Source organism: Convolutriloba macropyga, chromosome 9 (assembly GCF_964194025.1).
Source record: "Convolutriloba macropyga chromosome 9, txConMacr16.3, whole genome shotgun sequence".
In the NCBI taxonomy this organism is placed as follows: domain Eukaryota; kingdom Metazoa; phylum Xenacoelomorpha; order Acoela; family Convolutidae; genus Convolutriloba; species Convolutriloba macropyga.
Genome location: NC_134476.1, coordinates 49,281,183 through 49,304,099, shown reverse-complemented (window position 1 = coordinate 49,304,099; position 22,917 = coordinate 49,281,183). Strand labels below are relative to the sequence as shown.

General features: G+C 34.8%; 1 protein-coding gene across 16 annotated transcripts in view; it reads right to left on the bottom strand.

The window, feature by feature from the left end:
- The window catches only part of LOC142345818 (uncharacterized), a 401,292-nt gene that overhangs the window by 36,334 nt on the left and 342,041 nt on the right, over positions 1-22,917 (bottom strand). For 15 of the 16 annotated variants that reach the window (XR_012759357.1, XM_075398196.1, XM_075398205.1 and 12 more), the window contains 3 exons: positions 5,026-5,292; positions 4,392-4,547; positions 3,540-3,590 (listed from right to left, as the gene is read on the bottom strand). Coding sequence is in view for 15 of the 16 variants with exons in the window: in XM_075398196.1 (XP_075254311.1) it covers positions 3,540-3,590; positions 4,392-4,547; positions 5,026-5,292 (474 nt within the window). In the remaining variant the exon portion in view is untranslated. The remainder of the gene's footprint in view (positions 1-3,539; positions 3,591-4,391; positions 4,548-5,025; positions 5,293-22,917) is intronic. The other variant, XM_075398206.1, reaches the window with a different exon arrangement.

Sequence of the window (22,917 nt, the reverse complement as noted above, 5' to 3'; positions counted from 1 at the left end):
TTTGAATTAAAGTAAATAAAAGTCAATTTCGAAGTGAGGAAGTCATTTTTGAGAGTGAGGTAAGTCAAGTGTGACCAAAAATTTAATCACGTGCATGAACAAAAAAACTCGCTCCATTAAGAGCGAAAAATGACGTCACACATGCAATTCAGTTGAAATTGCATGAACGAATGAACAAAAAGTGGCTGTGACGTCATATGGTCGTAACAAAAATCATGACGACGAAATAAAAAAACATAGCAGGACAAGTCCTGACGTACAATTCAAAGAATTTCCATTGACTAAACAGAAAACTAGACCTAGAACGGACTATGAATGGATTGGAAAAACCATTCAGAAAAAAATCCGATCCAAAAAATCGAAAAAACAGTAAAAATCAAAGTGAAATTGCCGCATGTGAACAAAAAACCACTACCGATAAAGCGAATTTTTTTCAAACACCGTATTCTCACTCTACTTTAAAATTAGAGCGAAAAAATTTCACGCCGCAAAACCACTCGCTTTTTCGCTCCATTTCCTGTTTCGGCGTGACCAAAATCACTACTCCAATTTGACTTCAAAAATCATGAAAATGTGTGAACAGATCTTAAAAAAAAAAAGACAGCGCCCCAATACAATTCAAATTCTTTGAATTGTAAAAAACCAAGAGAAGGCCAATAATAGCCCCAGCTATCGCTGTTCCGCTATTAAACAGCTTTTGACAGTAAACAAAAGAAAGTGAAAAAAAAAATAAAAGGATCGAAAAACAATAAACACAATCAACCAATTTAGTAGACTTTCTTTAAAGAAAGTGTTGTCAAAGTTATGAGTTCGAAGAACGTCATCCTAAAAGACCTTCAGACTATAGGACTAACACCAATTTTGAATAAACAATGCGATAGGGAGACTCCGTGATGAAACAACAAAATAAACTACAAAAATTGGCAAATTATGAAAATTAAAAGAATATTAAAACAAATGGTGTCAAGATCGTTTAAACCTGTAGGTTTGGATTTGAGTCGTTAAGTATATTCAAATATGCTCCATTAGAGAAACAAAGCGACCTCACACCAAAAAGACTAAGCGACAAAATTATAAAGTTTCCTCTAAGTCTTAGAAATTTAGTTGCTTTTTGAAGGGTTTAAAAATTGCAAATATGCATTTTTTTCGCAATTTTGGAGTGCGATACTTTTAAAAGCAGTCAAGCAGAACATAAGCAATGAAAAAAGATTAATATTAGCGCATACAAAAATTGTTCAGAAAATTGTTCAAACACTGTTTATTCTGTAAAAAGCAGTTTGAAAAATTTTCATGCCATAAATTGTATTGTTTCTTTGCTCTTTTTACTGCTCCAGCCTGACTTAAATAAACATTGCACTTTGACATCTCATCGACAATGTAAAGTAGAAGAAAGGGTGAATAGGTCTTAAAAACAGCGCCCCAACACAATTAAAATTACAAAAACAATTAAAATTGTAAAAGAAGGCCCTTAATGATGCCCGGCTTGGAAGACTATAAAACATTGAACAATTAATTGGAGAATTTCCAGAAAGAGATAAATCTTGAAATTGAAAAATCGAAAAGATCATTAAAAGTTCGTTTGTTAAAATCTGCCTTTCAAGAGCTTTCATATGATACCACTTTTATTTTTCCAAGATCCGTGAAAAAATTCCAATTTTGTCTGGAGGAACAAAATCCAACCTCGCATGAATGTTCTGCAATTTCTAAACAAACGCTGAAACAATTCTAAAGAAAACCAACGACATAAAAATAACTAGCGGAAAATACTTGGAGTTTTTACAACAGGAACACACAAGCATAAAAATGAACAAGTTGATCAAAAAATAGGCAAGTTCGGATGCAGCCGAAAACAATTTTATTGAAATAATTTGAAACAACTGACTCATTCAGTCTCGATGTAGATTTGCTGATTAGTAAACCGAATATCCCCCATAGCAACTCAATCGCCTTGGGTGTTAATAACTTACCGTTGAATAATCGAAATCCAGGAAAAAGTAAGAAAATATCTTAGAAAACAGCAATACAAAACAACTCCTGTATTGTAAACAAGAGTGAATATATGGAGAGTATGTGACCAATGGTCAACCTTATTAAATTACTACAATCTACAGCGAACCACTTTTGCAATTTAAAAATTGAATTTGGACTTGAGCGCTAGAATTATCAATTACAGCTGGAAAAATTAAATAGATTAAATACATAGTCATCTGAAGTGTGTTCTGATGGCTGAAAAATTCAAATATTTCAAGAGAAAATTTACTCAAACTGCCACACTACCTCTTAAAAAGTTTGAAAAGTGGCGGAGCGGGTGATTCAGAGCGGGGGGGATTAAGAATTGACACCATGAATTTAAGTCTCTTCAAAAACAGGTTCAGTGAATCGCATACTTAGAAACTGGTAAGGCCTAAGTTTCTAAGAAAACTGCGCAACCACTTAATGCCCTCCAGGCTTTATCTGTTTATACCGTTTTTGCGGACAAAAAGTTAAAAGAGTCAGATGGAAAATCGGTCAAGCGAAAAATCGCATAAAAAACCGCAAGACTGATATAATTAATAGCGAATTCGTTTCAGAGCGATGTCTCCGCGAAAAAGATATGAACCCACGTAAGTAATGGAAAATGGTTCAAATAAAGGAGATTGATTAAGCAGTCAACAAAAAGTTCTAAAGTGAGGAAGGTAATTGAATATGAAAAAATAAATTAGGGACAAATTTTTTTACCCGATTGTAAACTATTAATTTTATGATTGGCTATGGCGATAAAGACCAGCAATTGAACTCATCTCAAGACATTAAAAAGGAAAATGACTGCTGAACCTACAATACAAATATGCAACATAATGTATGCAATTAATCAAGTTTGTTTTTTGAAATAAAATTCAAATCAATTCTAACTATCATACACTGTCCCAAACAATCATTCGAAACTTGTCCACGTCTCAAATTATTCACAGAAAAGTTTTGAAAAACAGAATCAGTTTTCAACAAGATCAGGAATTATCATTTTATGCCCGTTTTCCAAGTATATTTCCCGATTAAAAGGTTTTAGTTATATGTGATGGAGACGTAGTAAAACTTATTTTTAGAAGTTAATTGAAACAATGATGGTTGTCTGTATCATAGGTTCAGCAATATGTCCCTCAACTCAACAACAACATCAACAGCAAAACACACCCCATCAATATGCTATTATTCGGAATCTTGAGAATCATACGGCCCTATTTGCACAGAAGTTTGGGTCAGATTGAGTATTTTGGCCTCCCCTCTCGTTAAAAACTGTGAAAGCCTTTTCATCACCACCCCCTCTCCTCCCCTCGCTTTCTTCTGCTTTACTTAATAATTTTTTTAAATAGAGAAAAGGGTGCGTATGACTAGCAAGATTCTGTTCTGTCGTGTCGTGTCAAATCACAAGTCACTCGCTTTACTTTCTGCTAATTTGAGATTAGGTTACATGATGCGATTTGCGATGCAAAGAACGCCTGATCAATACATTCAACAGATCACAACAGATTTGTTGTTGTTTGTTTTTGCTGATAACTCACCGCTGCTCGCGTTGTTATATCGGTTAGTAGGAAGGGGATTGTACTCGATAACTGAAAAATGATAGATCACATTTTGAATTAATCAATTAATTAATCAGGTTAATTAATGATCGCATGATATAACAAAGTGATGTTAGTCGCACATAATCTGATATGTGAAAACGACCGCGCTTTTAATAATCATCTTGATAATTTTAAACACTACAATGGGAAAGTTATGCTGAAGTGACACGTTACAGGTTAGGTTTAAACATAGAAGTTAAGGAATGTAAATTAAAAAAAATGATTATAATCTACGATGGGCATTTTAACAAGTGGATAAGATTTTCGATAAATGATGATCTTAAAAAGGCCGAAAACGTGTCTTAAATAGTTTCCTTCAGCTGTGATTCAAAGAAAACCGTAATCTTTTGTGCTCATGAAGTATTATAAGAGTCGCGGATAGTATATAAAATAGGAAAACGACGCAGATTAAGTTACATTATAAATTTCAGATCTTGCTTTGACCGAAAAGTTCTACTAGCGTATCAACGCACCATAATTTTTCAATCTTTTCAGCTCTTCTTGGAAAATTCTACAATTTTTCAATGAGCACTGGTCACATTTGGATATTTCTAATTAGTCACTTTTCATTCACTTGTCATTCAACTGAAAATTGAAACAACTGGACATTTCTTGTTTGCAGAAGTTTGCGGTCAATTTTTTCCACTAGTTGATACCTTTAGCTATTTATAATCAATTTTGTACGATAAATTTCTTTCGGCCAATTGCTACATTCGGTGTTTTACACTATTCGACCATCGATTACTTTCGGCTAAGTGGTGAAGATAGTGTGTAGTGTTGTGATCTTACCATTTTGTGAGAATGGAGCACCGTCTGCTCGTTTGATGGAGATGGTCTTGGGAGGGGGCACTGAGTCGACTGTGCACTTTAGAGTAACTCTCTCTCCCTCTCTGTAGTCATTCGATGACCGAGAGGGTTCTAATTTGAGGTTTATTGAAGGGGGATCTGAAAAAAAAACAAAGTGCTTAAAATCAAATAGCAAAAACTGTCCGGAAATATTCGAAAAAAAGCTCGAGAAAAGATTATTTACATGTCTTGAACTGGAAGCACTGAGCTATACGTTCTAGAGCGACATTGATTTAAGAAAACAATTTTTAGTTTTATATTGATCTCATTACCTTTTTCTATTATTTTCCACAGTTTGCTATTATTTTGTAGATCTTCTTTGATAGATTATTTCAAACTGTGTCACATTTTATAGTGACTTAAACAACCAAAATGAACAGTTCAATTGTTTTCACAGTCAAAAATTCAGTTTAAAGACTTGAAAATTGCAATACATTCAATCCGAACATTAATACCAATAAACAATTGGCAGTGAATTGTCCTGTCTGTAAACCAAATTGACAAAAAAGTGAAAACGAACAAAATTAACTCAAATACTGGAGGCTAAGAATGTTAGTATGCTGAGAAGTTAACTCACATTGTACGGTGACTTGTGCGGAGGCTTCAGTGCTTCCGTACTTGTTAGTGGCAATGCAGGATATCCTGCCAGAGTGGTACTGTTCCACGCTGGATATGACTAGGGAGGGTTTGTCTTTGAAACTCTGGAACTCCATGTTGGCACTCTGACCCTTCAGGGTCCACTGGATTGTGGCTTCTGGTTGGGCCGACACTCTACACACCAGGGCCAGTCTCTCTCCTTCCGCTATCTTGACTGAACTTTGGTCTAGGGTTACAATTGGCGCGTCTGCAACAAACATTATTACGCTTACTGAGTTACTCCAAATAGTAGTGGCAGTAAAAATTATCTTTGGAAAGATGCCACCACTTTCAAGCTGCAAAATATCGCCCCGCAAAGACACAAACCAGTTGTTTATTTTGTAGCGGTTACTATTGGTGGTCTTACCTACTTAAATTGACTATGAAAAGGAGTGATTTAAATGTCACAAGACAACACACACAAAGGTCGAAAGCTCAAAACGAATATTCTGTCAAAATCAAGTTGTCCTGAAAAACGTAAGGCAAAATACTGTAACTTTATCATTAGCAAAAACATAAACTGATTTTTTATCAAAAAGTTTTTTATGAAGCAAGTAAACAAACTCGATCAGTTCATAGACTTGAAGGAACATTTAAGGCGAACACTATGATCAAATTCACAAGAGCCAAAAGTTATCATAAAACCCAACTCCATCGTCGCAATTTACTCAGAGAAAAAATTAACCACCCCTTAAGCACTGAAGCAAACATTGCATCTCCGCTTGTTATTTTAAAGGTTTATTCAACGCATTGTTTTCATATCATGAGGTCAATTTTTCGAATATATTCATAGTTTTAATTACTTGCTTCGCTTATAAAAGAAAACGAACTACTAAACACTAAGGATTTTCTCTCAACCAACAAGTTGGGGAGAGTATGATAATTATAGTCAGCTTACACCTCAGAAAAACTTGAAAATTAGAAAAAGTTCTGAGAAGTTACAAAAAAGCTATTCAGAACTTAAACAAATGTCGCCTTCACAGTAAATATGGTGCACTTCAGAGACTAAAAAAGATCTAAGACAAATTCAACACAACTTAGTACTCTTGTGCATTATTATTTCGAGCTCACCCTAGTTGGGAGAGGAACTATATACTCAACTGTTCATTTTTGTTCAGTCAATTTTGGCCGATGATTTTTTGGCAGTCAATTTTTGTGAGTGGTTTCATTAGAAAACCCGTCCAGCGTAAAAAAAATAATGAAAAAAAATTTTTAAGTTCGCTTTTTCAGGGGAGTTATTGAGGTTCAAAGTTTCGTGAGCACACAACTGATTTCATTTTTGCTCACGTTTTTGTAAATTTTGCTCAAAATATGTTCACATTGTTAAGTATACAGTCATTGGTTTTACTTTCAAAGATAGAGGAGGCTTGTTAAACTGTTTGTGCCGACTTTTTTGGCTGAAAATTTGGTTAAATACATAACTAAAAACTCCTGCCGCAAACTTTCTAAACTAAGACGAGGGCTAGTTTTACTACCACTTCATATGAGAGTGTTTTGATACAAAATTTTTGGCGGTTTTGTTGCTAATTTAAATCGATAATTATCAAATATCCATTATATTTTTGATATAGTAAATTTTCCAAACCAAATTATCTACTTCGCTAGTATTCGATACAATCCAAAATTTTTAATGAACGTCCAGCAACAGTCCACGTCGGGACATCATGTATGGAGCAGTTCTAGCCATTACAGTTTATTGCATTATTCAGCCAGTTAAAGAAAATTTCCCAAAGGATATCATTGCGACCCAACCAACTGCTGCGAACTTTCTCTGAGAACAATTAATAGTTGAAAGATATGGAAGTTAATCCGTAGCATCAATAGATAAAAAAGTTTTTTTTGCACAGAAGAAGATAAGATCACTGTTTATATAGCAAGTAAAGTTAACTTGGGAACACTAGGTGCCAATCACTTGCTACTCAAAAATGACAAATAAAATGACAAATGCTATCCGGTAAATGCGTATTAAAAAATCGCATCCCAGTAGTTTGAAAGGACCATTCGATAAAAATTCTGATTAGCTCGATTAAAATTGCAAAGTTCTAAGCATACAAAGTATTACACCTCGTTAGGTCATTGTAGGTCACAGTTAACATTTCACAAAAACGTTTTTCTGCAATTTTTCCATAAATTTAGAAGATAAACTTAGACAATATGAATAATTTTATTTCGGATCAATAACTTCGTTGTTGAACATGTGTATAAATCGACGAGCTATCATAGGCCGACTCTTTAAGTAATTTTGATATAAATTCTAGTTTAATTTCTACCATGCTTCCGCATCAGTTCGAGTGACGTGATTACCACCTAAGTGTCAAATTTTCTCAAGCATGCGCTCTGTTGCAACCTATATGCGGGCATATTCCGAAAAAGCCTATGTTGTGTTTTGCATCGTCAGGTCACAGACAACTTTCACCACCAGGCAATTTTGTTCAGACAACTTTTACCCTCACCACAACTTTCTACAATTTTTGGCTCTTTTATATAAATTACTGAAAATCTGTAGAAATCAATAGAAAAATTCCCAAAATTGACTCCTGAAAATCCTCAAAATTGTCTCACGGACTAATAATCTTGTCTAACTTTCAGCCTGAGCTCTTAAGGCTCTTCGGAGTGGTGGATCACGGTTTTCTTCTCTTTAAAACAACCAACTGTTCTCAAGACTTTATTCTCTCTCTCTCTCTTATTAAATAATAGCTTTCAGTAGGTTACTTTTGTTATGTGTATTCATTAAATATTTATCCGGATTCAACAGAAGCATATATGGGCATTGAGTACAGTAGTTTACAGCATAGTAAATTTAACAACAAATATACTTGTATAATTTAAATGTACCGGTTAAGAAATGTAACTTAAAACAACCAAATGTTTATTAACTCTATGATCATCAAAACAATCCTTTTTAGGACTACTTGATATCCAAGGATATCACACTAGCTCCCTCTTTTTTGCTTTCAGCATATTATTTTTTAAAAAAATTAAGAGTATACGGCTACAGATATGTCATTACACCAATTTACCACAGCTTAATTGCGTCCAAATTTTTTGAAATATTAATGAATGATTTACAGAAAGTTTCAAATATAGAAGGATAGACATTTTATAAATGAATAATTTACACATTGACTTCTTCGAAGTCGTTTATAGAGTCACCTTTTGTATATACCGAGCATAGACTTTTTCTCCGCTCCGTAAGCTCTTCCTCCCTTTCATTGTCAGGGGCTCTAAGGCTGTTTTCCGATGTTGGAAACCAAAATTTGTCGTATTCTGGTTCTGGTTTCTCAGTTTGTTGCGCTTTTGGTATTTCTATTAACTTGTTAATTTCTGCTAAGTAGTTTGATTCATCTCTCAGTTTTGCTAATTGTATAGTATCTGAACTAACATGCTGAAGTTTTTGTAACTCCTGGAAGTTTAAAACTTTAAATTGTGCTACTGGTGTGTTTATTTTTATTGTAATTGGGTGAGTGTTGAAATTTATAACTGGGACAAAAACTGTGTTTGTCTCAGTTGTTGTTACTATTTCTGAGCTAACCAATAACTCTGTTTCTGTTTCAAACTGTTTTTGAGGCGTAACGACTCCACTACAATGTTTGATTTCAGGCTGTGAGTCCTCAAATTTGCATTCTAAGACTCTCTGGGACTGTGCTTCAATAATTATTTTTCTTGCAGCAGTTAAATTGAACTTGCAAGGTTTCAATATTCTACGTCTGCCTGTTACAGGTTTGATTTCATTCAAATGAACAGACATGTCTTCAAACTTGAGTATTTTGTCTCTAGGACAAATTTGGATATTATTTTTTATGAAAAATGAATTTCCAATAATTATGTTGTTCATTTTAGGTAGCACTAAAAAATCTTCTGTGAACTTGTAGTCACCGATGTGGAAATCAACTGATACTTGTTTATCAATGTTTATTACTTGGCCTGATGCTGTTTTAACTTGGCTGAATTTTGGTTCACAATAAGAGCTTTTATTTATTACGCTATTTTTCTGTAGCTCCAATAAAACTGACTCCGACAGTGCAATTGTTGTTGCTCCTGTGTCAACTAGTGCTCGACGTTTAAAATTTTTCAAGAAATTAATTTGAACATAGGAGAGCTCTTCTCCTTCTAACGTTATAACAGCATTTATAGATGATGACTCTACATGATGATTATAATGAATTTTTTGAGTTTTTTCTTTTATATTTTTTTGTTTTTTATTGGACTCATTTGGCTGTGGTTTAGTTAGTTTTTTTGCATCGGAAACGGTAACGTTTCAGATTTGTACTGATTAGCATTTTGGTTACTTGAAGTTTGACAGTCCTTTGCTAAGTGGTTGGGATATCCACATTTGAAGCATATTTTTGGTGCCGATTGCACATATGGGTAGTGGAAACTCTGATCTGTTGTCTGGAAAGTTTGGGAAACCTGAGGGTTTTGCTCAGAAAATTGACTCTGACTTGTTTGTTGATTATATTGATTTGGTGCCGGAAATTGGTTCTGGTAGAATTGCTGGGGAGATGTTTGGAATGCAAATTGCCATTGAAGGTTTCTATTTCTTGGAAAATTTTGGCTATTCGTATTTTGTTGATAATTTTGGTAGCCCCACTGATTGTTATTTGGTCTAAACGAACGCTGACCTGACTTATTCCAATTTCGTGGTTTAAAAATTTTTCCGCCACCTTGTGTGTTCTGAGTAATGTTTTTCTGCGAGCTTCCTTCTTGTCGGGTTTGACTATCATCAAATTTACGTGTCAGTTCCGAAATTTTTGTCTCTAGTGAATCTTGTGCTTGGCCCATTTTTGTGAGCGCATTTACTAAATTCTCAGTAACTCCTTGTTGAATTTCGCTAACTGATCCTGGTGACCATTCATCTGTGGGACAAAGGTCCTTCAAAACTAAATTTTTTCGGGCTGCGTTACATGCTTCTTGTGGGGTAGCATTTTCAGGAAGTTCAAAAAGTTTTAAGCGTAGCCAGTTTGGCATTGCTCTGATAAATGCTCTTTTAATTTGACTTTCTCTGTTTCTACCTGCGCTTGCTAACCTTTCCGCATTTACAGCGGTTTCTCTGTCAAACCTAGGCCTATCTGCGTCATTTGCAGCTGGCGCTACAACTGGTAAATTAGGATCTGGGTAAGCCTGCTGTGCGCATGTTTGAATCTGTACTAGAAGATCCTCTGGCGTTGTTTTTCCAGGAATAAACTTAAAGTTCTCTAACTTTATTGCATGAACTTCTCTTAAATTTGGGTCACAATACTGATTTCTTAGTGCTGTGAGTGCATTTTCTAAGTTGTTTTGAGTAGCTTCAGCTAGTGTTAGAAAAAATCTAAGGGCTCCGTCTTTTAAGTGAAGTCGCAAGAAGTTTGCTTGTTGATCGTTAGGGACTGCTGTTACTGCTATGATACTGCGTAATAAAGCTTCAAACTCGCGCCAATTTTCACGTTCGAGGCCCGAGAATGGGCTGAGAGAGATATGTGGTTGAGCCATGCGTTTTGTTAAATTATATTTTGTTTAACTTTTATCCTAATAAATAAGGAGGAGAGAGTCGGTATTTTACTTGTATGCGCCTATCAAAAACCCTTTTAAATGTTTCAAAAGATGACTAGTTTAGCACTGATAGCACGGAGTGATTAGCTATGGATAGAGTGACAGTGAAAGCACTTGATGACATATATAAACTACACTGAGATAATTGGTTTTACTGCATTGTAAACTTACTAGCTTTTGAAGTCCGTTTCTGGCTGTTACTCTGTAGTTCTCAGCCCTTTGCAGTTCTTAGCCAACTGTTTTCTTCCTTTCTTCCCAAATCCGGTTGCTTTTATTGTGTGGCCTCTTCTGATTTTGTGCCTGATTGTGGTTGTCGTCTGTTGATGATCCGTGTTTGTAGTAAGAGTCGTTTTCAATAAAAATCGTTCTTAATAATTCTCAATAACGAATTTTCACAGCAATAAATAATACATATTGCAAGTTATCTAACAGGTGTTTTCTCAAACTTTTTAACAATTAGCTTTTGAAAATATTGAGTTGCATGACTTGCATGGCTTGTTAATAATTTGAATGAATTTTTAGCTCTCTGATGAAAGCGATGATGACAATTTGACTTTGGCCGAAATAAAGAGAAATAAAAGATCAGAAGTTTAAAGTTTCAATTGAAGGTAAGATCAACCGTTTCCCTTCTGTCACCAACTAATAATCTTGTCTAACTTTCAGCCTGAGCTCTTAAGGCTCTTCGGAGTGGTGGATCACGGTTTTCTTCTCTTTAAAACAACCAACTGTTCTCAAGACTTTATTCTCTCTCTCTCTTATTAAATAATAGCTTTCAGTAGGTTACTTTTGTTATGTGTATTCATTAAATATTTATCCGGATTCAACAGAAGCATATATGGGCATTGAGTACAGTAGTTTACAGCATAGTAAATTTAACAACAAATATACTTGTATAATTTAAATGTACCGGTTAAGAAATGTAACTTAAAACAACCAAATGTTTATTAACTCTATGATCATCAAAACAATCCTTTTTAGGACTACTTGATATCCAAGGATATCACACACGGTGTAAGATATTCGAGGGCGAAGAAAGTTTTACAGTATTTTTCTTTCAGAATGTCCTGACAACTGGAAACCTATCTTATACAACCTGGACAAACAAAAATTTCTGTAAAATAAAGGCTGTGCAATAAATGTTATCAATTAAAATTAATAGTTCTCAAGCTGAAATAAATGAAATTTACATGAACTCATCATATGGGCAAAATATTGAGCAATTGCTTCAACAATTTTATTGGTTGCTAAACTGCTGCCTTTACACTTAATTCCAAGCATTGAATAATTAAAGATTTGTATCACCAAGATAATCAAATAAAGTGAGCTGAAAGCTGTTCTACAGCGATAAACATAGTCGACCTCTTTTTTATTAGTGCAACACTTCCCTCCACCCCCCCCCCCCCCCCAACGAGCTTGCGAAACATAAACCATCCGAAATCATATATGAAATTTGAACAAAAGCTGCATATAAGTGCAAAAAGCTGCAAAAAATTTTAATGCGTATTGAAGAAAATGCAGAAAATAAGGTCAAAGTTGCTTAAGTCTGGAAAAATTAGCGCCGATATGATAAGCTGACTATTTTATGCTCGGGCCAAAACGGCTAAAGAAATTATCGAAAAAAAACTAAGGTAGGAGGATATTTTGACGGTTTTATTGCTGCGTGATACTTACGTGAATAGAGACCCTGTTTGATGAGGTGGGAATCATCGCTTCCCAGAACTTCAAAAGCTGGTTTCATAGTTGAGGAAAAGGAAGCAATGGAAGATGAAGATGAGGAGACAATACTATTTAACTTCTCCTTTGAAATGGAGGGCATATAATAAATATAATCTGACTTGGCTACTTTGGGAAGGACTTCGAAAAAGCCCCCGTCGGGACTGTTGTCTTTGTTTTTTGGGCCATTCTCAACAACGACATGGTCAGAATTCTTACCAGGAAGGGGCTTCATATTGTAGATATTACAAATGGTTTATAAAAAGTTTATTAATTATAAAAATGTTAATCTGCAATCTATAGTGCTTTATGTAGAAAAATAAACAATATGTTTATTGATTTAAGAAGCAAAAGTAAACAAACAAGTAAACAAAAAAATTGGTAAGAAAGGGAGACGAAAAATGTTGACTGAATGGTCAGGTCTAATTTAAGTGAACAGTAAAAATTTATCCTTTGTTGATGTTTTCCTCCTTCCTGTGACGTCGGAGTAAATAATGGATAAAAAGCGGGCCTGCCCAGGTAGGAAAACTTGGGGGGCTACCACCCTCCGTCTCTCTCCCTCGCTCACTCATGGCTCTTTGACTTAGCAGGACCACTGTTTTGTTATTCAGGTGGTAATAATAAGTCATAGAAGGGTGAACTAACAAGTTGCATTTATAAAATTAATAATTCATGTTTAAAGTGCGCCCTATGCAAATTTCTCTTCCCCTTTCACCCTCATTTTCTCTCCCTCTAAACAGCACCCGCGCTCAAATCCCAGACCTTTTCAATTTTTCATCGATATGCTACTACAACGACTCCCCCCCCCCCCCCCCCTCACCCTCCAAACATTGCTATCTTTTTACCCCCCACCTGACCCCTCCCCAGCACTCAAATGTGATACACCCTACCACCATCCCACCTAATGCATTATTTCACAAGCGAAAAATCTAACCCGATTCTTAAAATTAAGCTGTAGATGAACAAAACAGTGTTCAAATAGCTTCAACTGATAAATGCTTGTAAATTGAAATGAACAAACAACGAAAAAATTTATCCCCCCTCCCCCATCCTATCCTTCCCCAAAACCAACCCCCCCCCCCCTATGAAAACGGCGTCGTGGCCTGATCCCCTAGATCAGTGCAAATGCACTCAGCATTTTGCTTTTAAATCTGCTCCATCTTTCTTATTTCTCTTTCCCTGAAATCCTCAGGGAAAAATGGGAAGAAGCGTAAACCTAGGATAGAGAAGTGTGCTGGTCAAAATAATTAGTTTATGTCTCCTTGTTTGTTTCAATGTCAATGTTGTATATTTATATATTCCTCATTGTTGTTATTTGTTTTCTTGTTTGTTTCCATTTGTTTATACCCCCACTGTTCCGCTCGTTACCCTACAAATTTGATCCCACCTTCCTTTTTATGTTTTGCTTTTAATATATTTGTTTCTCCTTTTCTTTTGTTTTTCTTTACTTCTTCTCTTTCAAACCTGTGCTAAGATGTAAACAGCCCTCTCTTGAATGTTGGAAAATAGTAAAATATGCTCCCTATTTGAAAACAAACACAACACATCACTTGAATAATTGTCAAAAAAGTGAAAAAAAACAAACGCGTTATAGTTGACTGAATTCAATTGTCAAATTTTGTGTTATGAATTAAAACTCTGTCAAAGACAAAAGACTCGGACGTAATGTAGATTCACACAGAGTTAGAAAGGTTTAACTTGTAAATCAAAGTGGATTTCAAATTGAAAATAAAACAAATTCACATCTAAATAAACGTGACCCAATTTTGTGTGACTGAGTCTGAGCTAAATTAACAATTAGAAATGCAGTTTCAATTTTATGCGTCATGTAATGGCTTTGTTATTTTATGAGTCTCAAACTGCGGAAATTGTAAATCAAACTAAAGAATGTTGACATATGTGAATTGGTTTTTATTGAATTTTATATGTCTAACTAAAAGTTAATAGGGCAACAGCGTTTTTGTAATTTTGTTTCATTTTTCCCTTTCAAGTTGTTTTCATTCTTGGATGAATCCCAAACAATTGGGCCAAATTTGAAAACAAATCATACAAGTATGTCGTGTTATTAAATTTGGCATTATAATTAGCTTTTTAAATGGATAAAATATTTACACAAAATTAGCGAATTACACTTCAAAATACTGGAGGGTGTAAAGACATTTCTGCCAAATATCTAGACGGATAGACAGATTACTCAAAGCGATAAAGAAGGTTACTTTAGCCACGGGATATTTCTACTCTAAGCTATTTTGGCTCTTTTATTAGGGAACAGTCAAGCACAAAAACTAAGTAAGCCCTTTGTCTGAAAACTCGTCTCACAATCTGTACCCTATTAACGTCCATTTATGGTAAACTCCACAGGCGCTAACATTTCTACAATTTCACAAATTCAAATTTGTTTATCTTTGATTAGATAAAAATGTATCAAAGAAAACTGGAATTTAATGGATTCGTAATGTCTTTCATTAATTTTAGAAATCATTTTGGTTCAAAAACTTCTTAGAAATGAAGTTGCAAAAATATATTTGATAGGGTACAGTCTAAAGAAAGACAAATATCACTGCGATTTCTGCAATTTGAAGCAATGGGAACTATTCTACAGAAAAAAAAGAACCGTAAAAACTTAAAATGCCAGACTATAGCGTTTATAAAAAATATTTCAAAACTGTCAATTTTACGACTAACGAAATCGTTCCTTATGATAGAAATATAACGTCAGACCAATATAACGTCAGCAACGGTTGACAGCAAAGTTAAATTGAAGACTGCGTCGACTTAGTACCCTAATGATTTAATTTTTAGAAGAAAAAGCCCTACGCAATTGAACTCTACTGCTTTTAAAAGAGGGTCGAGACAAAACTGAAGAAAGTCGAGCAACGAGAAGATTAGAAACTAATCAGAAACAAAAACAAAAGTGAAAGATCTTACTATCCCAATTCATTACGTTCAGAAACGTTGACTTGATGAGTAAAATTTGAGCAGCCTGAAGTCAGACAAAAAATGAAAAATGCATTATTACAACCAAAAACCCAAAATATAAGGTATTGCTTTAGATATTAGTAATATTTAAATGCTGGCGCTGAGAAAACCCAGAAATTCAAAACACAGTTGAGCATTCTACAGACGAGTTGCCCTAAAAAACCGACGAGAGAATGTAACCTCCCCGCTTCAGCAGGGGCGGGGAGGTTACGACTTCACTGAATTCTTCAAAATGATGTCATCAAAGCGTACTATAGACAAATATTGTGGACTCCATTTCGTCTATATATAACACTCTCAAGCATCGAAGTTAATCACAGAAAACTTATAGTCAGAGCTCTGTTCTTCATTTTCAATTTTAACAACAATTCAGCATGCTAAAACTATGGAACTAAAATTTCTCAAAAAAATTTCTAGACAGAATGGATTTCAAATTTCTCAAATTCAAAGATTATGTAAAAACATAGCCGGCAGATTGCCGGAAAATTGCCGCGATAGACGCTTGTGGCGTTACATGAATTGAAACAACTATAGAAATAAAATCGACAGATCGACCACCAGTCCTTTAATAGACCACTAGACTTTTTGGGTTAGCTTCGGACTGTCATTTTTATGAGACACATAAGCTCTATAAAGAGAAAGCCCTAATAGGGCTTTTCAAAATTAGGATCCTTTCCGTTTGTGCCCCCCCCCCAGCTTAGTGGGCGCAAATTATTTGCACAACTCAGATGCACGTGCAATATTTGGGGGGGGGGGGGCACAAACGGAAAAGACTCTAATATTCAAGAATTAGGGCATATGTTTGGCACTACTTAGATGCACACTATTGACCTTTAATAAGTAAATGTTCAAAAAATTTAAAGTTTCATAAGTGAGCTCAGAAGACATTTTTTTGAGTGAGGAAAGTCATTGAAAAAGTCAATTCCAAGAAGTCACGGTAAGACGAAACAAAAATCTGTTAGACGAAGTAAAAAAAATTTAGGAGCGCTATAATAGCCGCCTAGAATTGAGGACGCGGCTATTAAAAATAAAATTCTCATAGCTTTCATTTTTAGTAGTCTGCAACCTCCATTATCTTCAAACTATACTATTGTATTAAAAATGATGAAGATTAAAACCAAAAGAAAAACAAAAAATTGTTAGAGCCTAAATTAATTGTTTTTTTTTTATATATAAAAAAGATTAACACCAATAAACTTAACTCCGCTAGCTACTTTTAAGCCGCTTTATTTCTGACAGTTTGCACAATATTTTATCTGGCAATTATAAAAGGATAGGTTATGCAATAGAATTGGCATCACCTTTTGTAAAACAAAATTGCAATCGGTTTCTTGAGCTACCAATTGTAATCCGCGAATTTAAAAGCTAATATTAAGAGGTTATGCAAAATAGTGTCTTGCTCTTTCATCCCTATTCGATTAACCCTCTATCATTTCTCCCCTCCCCTCTATCATTTAACCCCTCTGTCATTTCACCCCGACTTAAATCTTTTATAAAATTATGAATATTATATTGGCAATTTAATAACTTGGCCATGCCTCGCGGGCCATGGACATGCCTCAGCAGCCCGTGGGACTTGATTTAAAACTATCACAACCGAACATGGGATTAAGTTATCCGCATAATTATGACAAAACCAGCCTTTAATTGCAACTGCTATTTGGTGGGATGAAATGATAGAGGGGTTAAATGGTATGGGGTTAAGATATGCGGGGTTAAATGAATCGGGGTGAAAAGAAGTAGCCATGCAAATATGGTGTTTTGACGCAGCCAATTACCCAATTTTAAGTCAAATGTTCTCAATGCTACTAAGTTAACCTCTGTGATTCCAAATTTATGTTTCAAGACACAAAAATGAAACTCATCAGCAGGAACAACTGGTGGTTTGCAAGAAATTCAACTAATTTTTTTTTGAAAAAAATATTAAGTAAATGGTTTGGGACGAATAACAATTTGGCTTAATTTTAACCCAAAAAGAAACAGAAAATTGAAACAACTGTATATTTGTGTTGCAAAATGTCAAATCAAAACGTCTTGCAAACAAACATTTAAAATTTCGGACCAAATTTACATACAAAGTATAGCCTTGTGATCAAAAATGACGAAAGCTTCTATAACATGAACTAAGTTCTGCCGTCAGATACAAACATTCTGTCATCAAAAATTTTCTGCGTGAGAAAAAGTAACCGTTTGGTGTATAATTTTTGAACATTTGGGATAATAGTTCTAATTATTATTGGCTGAGTGGGCGCACTAACAAAATAACTCGTCAAAATGACTTTATATTTGTATACAAATGAGGCTTGATAAAATTGATAATAGGGTCTGTAAACGAAAATGAGGTTTCTTTTACAAATAGTGAAAAGTTTGCACCAGTTTTGAGAGTTATTGAAGGGTAAGAAAAGTTAATAAAATGGGAGGCAAGACAGCTTCTGTGACGCAGGATAAAGTTGAGACCCGATCAAAAAGTGACTTTAATCCACTAAAGAAGCAAATAAAACAGTTGGGCGAAATTAAGGGAGGTTCAGTCTATCGTGAAATGACAATTTTGCCCAAACTGGGCCGAACTGGGAACAGGCAAGGTACCCCGGGCGCTAAGTCCCTGTTTAAGTCAAAATTGTTTATAATTTACACCAGCCAAGTCTAGTTAGGGCATATTGATGGGTATGGAATCAGAGGGAAATCACACCGCTTGAGGATTGGGATAATTTATTTTTGGGGGCAGTTTGTGAAGATAAAATGTGCCAGTTTTATCCAATTTCGCATAAGGAAAACCCATTAGAATATCAAAAAGGATTAAACTACTATTGGATATGACCAATCTAATTAAAATTGATAACATCTGAAAGCTGACCTCAATTATAAAAGAGTCCTAAGAAGTTCTAGCCACACTAGATCAAATCTAAAGTCCCAAATTTATCGATCGGAAAATGCTACGCTGTGCTATATTGCAATTTATTAAGTCGTAGCAACTCTACCCTATATAATGTAAAATTTATAGAGGGGTGATACTTTTATATCTCATTTCCTTAATATGGCAGCTTCGAAAGATTTGATCACACAAAATGAATGATTGTTAGTTCCTGAATAATTTAAGGAAAAACATCAAAATCGCGTTACTTCGTGTGAACACAATTTAAGCTACATTTGAAAGAAATTGATTTCGCATTTTGAAAGTGGTTGTTACAAAGTAAGTGTAGAGAAATTAAGATAACAATTCAAGTTGAAAAATGTTCAGTATCGATTTTTAAATGGAATTATTGCGTAGATACCATCGCAAAAATATGCGCTCAAATTTTCGCTAGACGATTGAAAAATATGCACAAAATATAATTCATATTTCAAACACAACACGTTTTTTGCTAGCTCAAAACATTGTTAGCGCACAAGTGGGGGAAATATACACAATTTTAAATAGGTTTATGAATTATATCATCAAACAAAAGAAGATACACAAAAGCAAAAAATAGCCCACTGTTATAAGAATAAAATTAAAGTTCGTTCAAGTTTGTAACAGTAAAAATTCAGATTAATCTCAATCCAGTTGCGAATGCTTCAACTTTGTCCCTTAACTTGAGAGCCGTTTACGAAACGGATCTTGAAAACAATCTGTTTATCTATAACTGTGACCAAAAACAGGATGAAAATGTTCCTCGATGTTTGATTACAGATTTAAAGCAAAGAAAAAACGCAAACCTTATTACTCAGCAAAAAAGCTTTTCTATGTGTCTATATCACGACAAATAACCCAAAAATCAAAGAAAACTGCGAATCAAGAACAATTACTCTAAAACAGAAGCATGAACTGATAAAAAAAATAAAAATGTCTTTTAAAAGAACCAAAGAAATATGCCCGGAAGATTACCAGAAAAAGCCACCACAGATTCCCATAACCATGGTGGGGATTGAAAGAACAAGAAAAACTGAAATAGATTGTGCTTAAAAAAACGTTTTTAAAATACGAGCGATTCCGATCGGATTTTTTAATTAGACATACACCTGTTTCTAAAATGGAGGATACAGGTATTGGCATCAATTAAAATGAACATTATTTATGCCTGGTAGCAAAGACTAATTAGAACAGAGTTCAAATACAGGCATCTAATACGGCGAATACTGCTTCATCCCGTTTCTATTTTTGAATTCGTTTTCAGGTACATTCGTTCATTTCCGACTGCTTTGCTATTTAAACTGTTATTTAAAAGCACTAAAGCAGAATTAAACTAGCTTAAGGAAGTTAAAAATTTTGAAGCAAAATGTTGAATAAGCTGTGAATTAAGTTAAAGCAAAACATCCACGAAGCAAAAAAGTTGGCGTCGCAATAATAGACAGCTGAGAAAATGACAGCGGTTATTAATAATAGAAAATATAACCAAAAAGCTGCACAAAATCAGTTTTGAGCAAATTTTTAAGTAGCGGAATATTACAAAAACTCTAGTAACCAATAACGTCTAAGTAAAATGCAAATCAGAAGAATCGGTGAACCATTACAAACAGAACAGTCTGCTTCGAGAAGCTAATTTTTCTTATTGATAACTTAAATTTTAAGAAAATCATGAAGTAGTCAGACATTATGCTGCGGTTAAATATTAGAATACTAATAATCTATATGACCGTGATAAAATTTGAAACAACTAAACAGCTGCTCTGAAGGTATTGTCGACCAGAAAATTTAACGGAGTGAAAACAGACCAATCGAAATTGATGAAAAGAATCTAGTTCGAAAGGCCAAGTGCACCTCAAATCTGTCATTTCGTAGAAAATCTTTCATCTCTAATACAGATGCGTTTTTAATACTTATTAGCAAAGGCACCTCTTTTTGAGTAACAAGCAACGAAAAAGTAGGAAAAGGAAACTAATCAAAATTGGCAGCATTTTTAATTATGTTACGTCAAGTCTATTAATAGTATTAAAAAACAAATCCGAGCTAGCAAACAATTAATCAAAAAGATGACCGAGTTTTCTGTACCAAATTGTACAAATGACCGTACAAAACTATGTCACTAAATATAACAAACAAGTCTCTCAACATTTTCTTAACCATTCGAAGAGGAGTTTTGAAGGAGTGTCTTTTTAAATCATTAATTCTGTTAGAGTAACTTTGAATCAGGAATAAAAATGCGCAAAGATTTAATGTATGCAATAGCTTGACTGCAAAAAATGACGAGCGGAGTGAAAACAGGCCTTCGTTCAAACTACTGTTTTAAAGTTAATTTTGTTCAAACCATTGTTTTCGGGAGTGAGAAATTGTCCACGTGCGGATTTTTCAAATCAGTTTTCTTTTCATAGCGTAGTTAAGTTTTAGTAGATTCTAATCGTTCTAAAGGTAAGTTCTATCGACAGAAATGATTTTTGGTGTCATTCCCGGTAATCGTCAGGCTGTTGTACATATTAATATAAAAATGAACTGTTCATTTTAGTTTGAGAGACGGTGAACAATTAAGAGTTTTATGGTAACCGCGAAATCGATCGAGTGGGAGAACTTGAACCGTAAACGATGTTCACGTGGGCACAGCTTCAATTTTGTTATCTTGACATTGCTTCGGAGATTTTTTTTCCTAAGCAACTTGTAATTTCCTATGATCAATGATAACAGTTTTTAACGATAACTATCAGGTTCAAATGAATTCTCTTGCATCTGGACAGCAAAATATAACTGAACAATAAAATGCAACCTTCAGAGGAAACAATAGATTGCTAGTCTCCTAATAAAAATAACAATATAAAACGAGCTGAAATCGTAAACAATAATGTATTTAATAACTAAACAGAAAAAGGAAATGTTTTATTGGCTTCACAGACCCAAACAAACCCTAATCCCAATTGAAACAAAGATATATATTAGCTACTTCTAATTCAAAAGCAGATAAAATGCAAAGTAATATCATATTTACAACATTTGCGTCACTGAAGAGAACCAACTTCATTCGTTTAATATGTTGTCGAGTAAAATCCCAGTCATAAATCATGCAATTTTTAAAAAAAATAGCCAGCATTATTCTGAAAACTGACTATTAACCTTCAAAAATGAGGAAAAACAATAATACTTAAAATTTAATAACTGTAGATTTGGAAACCTACTAAAAAAATTTGTAAATTTCAAACAGCAAAAAACGATCAATAAAATCTAAATTTTCAAAATTTTTACATTTTACCCATAAATATTGAAAAATGACTGTAGTATATTTTAAATTCGGACAGTTCAAAGAAGACCATTAAAGACAATTACTAGACTGAGATCACAAAAGAACTACAGGTTAAGTCCGCAAACCGTCAAAGACACAAAATGGCACCCAATGGCCTATTTGATAATAAAAACATTTGAGCTGTAATATTTTCGCCTCACTTACTCCATGACTCCTTTGATCTTGTTTTCTCAATCAACAATTCGATTGCCAGAAGTCACAGCGGACCAATTCAAAACATAATTCTCATGCAAGTCATTGGATACAGTATTTATTACCACTATCAGATTTTACGCAGAATCGCTTGATATAGGAAACTATGCAGAAAGAAACAAGCAAAGCGCGTCCAAAATATGTAAACAGATCGACTCATTTCCGACAAGCCAAATTTACTAGCCATAAAAACTATAATTTAGTTAGAGGCAATTTTCAAGACTTTCCCGGACAAAATCAAGCCATAATTTTCTGTTGTACTAACATGAAAATGGAGAAAGAATAACCTTTATTCTAAATTAAAATACAACCCCAACTACCCATAAACGCCTCAAAGGGTCGTTAGGATTAACTGAAACCTTATCTGTGTCAGGGCTAAAGTCCGCAGACCCATATAAGGCTTTTTGCTCAGCACGGCAACAGTGTAAAACCATAAATAAATAAAACTGCATAAATCTAGGACAGCAAGACCTGTAGGGATAGCTACTATCAATTTAAACTACTGATGTAAAAAAGAATAAACGATTTTGTTTATGCATTTTCGCTAACAAAATTGAAAAATTGCCACGTTTAACCTACTGTATATTCTCCGATTGAATTTAAATTGAAGTAAAGCTAGGAAAGGCCCGGAAATGATAGGATCAATCCCCATGGTCAAACAAAATACTATTTACAACAAAAATTAGGCACTCCTAAGGGAGAAAAGCAGGCCTCTTAATCAGATCCCTAGACAGGAGAAACAATAAATTTCAAATAAGGACTTTTCTTGGCTTTGCAAAGAGACATAAAAAAACATAACCAACTAGCGTCGGCCGAATTGCTCTCAAACGACCGGTTGGCTTCGTCAGTAGCTAGCTACGGTTTAGTGAGGCTAGCTTTAGCTTAATTGAAGGGCGTGAACTGAGCGCAGCGGGGGGGGGGTGCATCGGGGGGATTGATGGGGGTATGGGGCAACGGTGGGAGGGGGGTTTTGGCTGCACTGGGCCCTTACTGCCTGAACGCTGTGCAGGTGTGGGAATCGGGGGGGGGGGGGGTGAAGTGAGAGTGGGCTGATGTGGGGGGGGGGGTGGTGTTGTGGGGCGAGGGTTGAGGGATAAGTCTCCAAAAACAGTTTCTGTGATTCGCACGCTTGGAGACTAGTGAGCAGAAAGGCTCTAAGAGCACTTAATGCCCGCTTGGCGACACCTGTTTATCACGATTTTGAGGACGAAAAG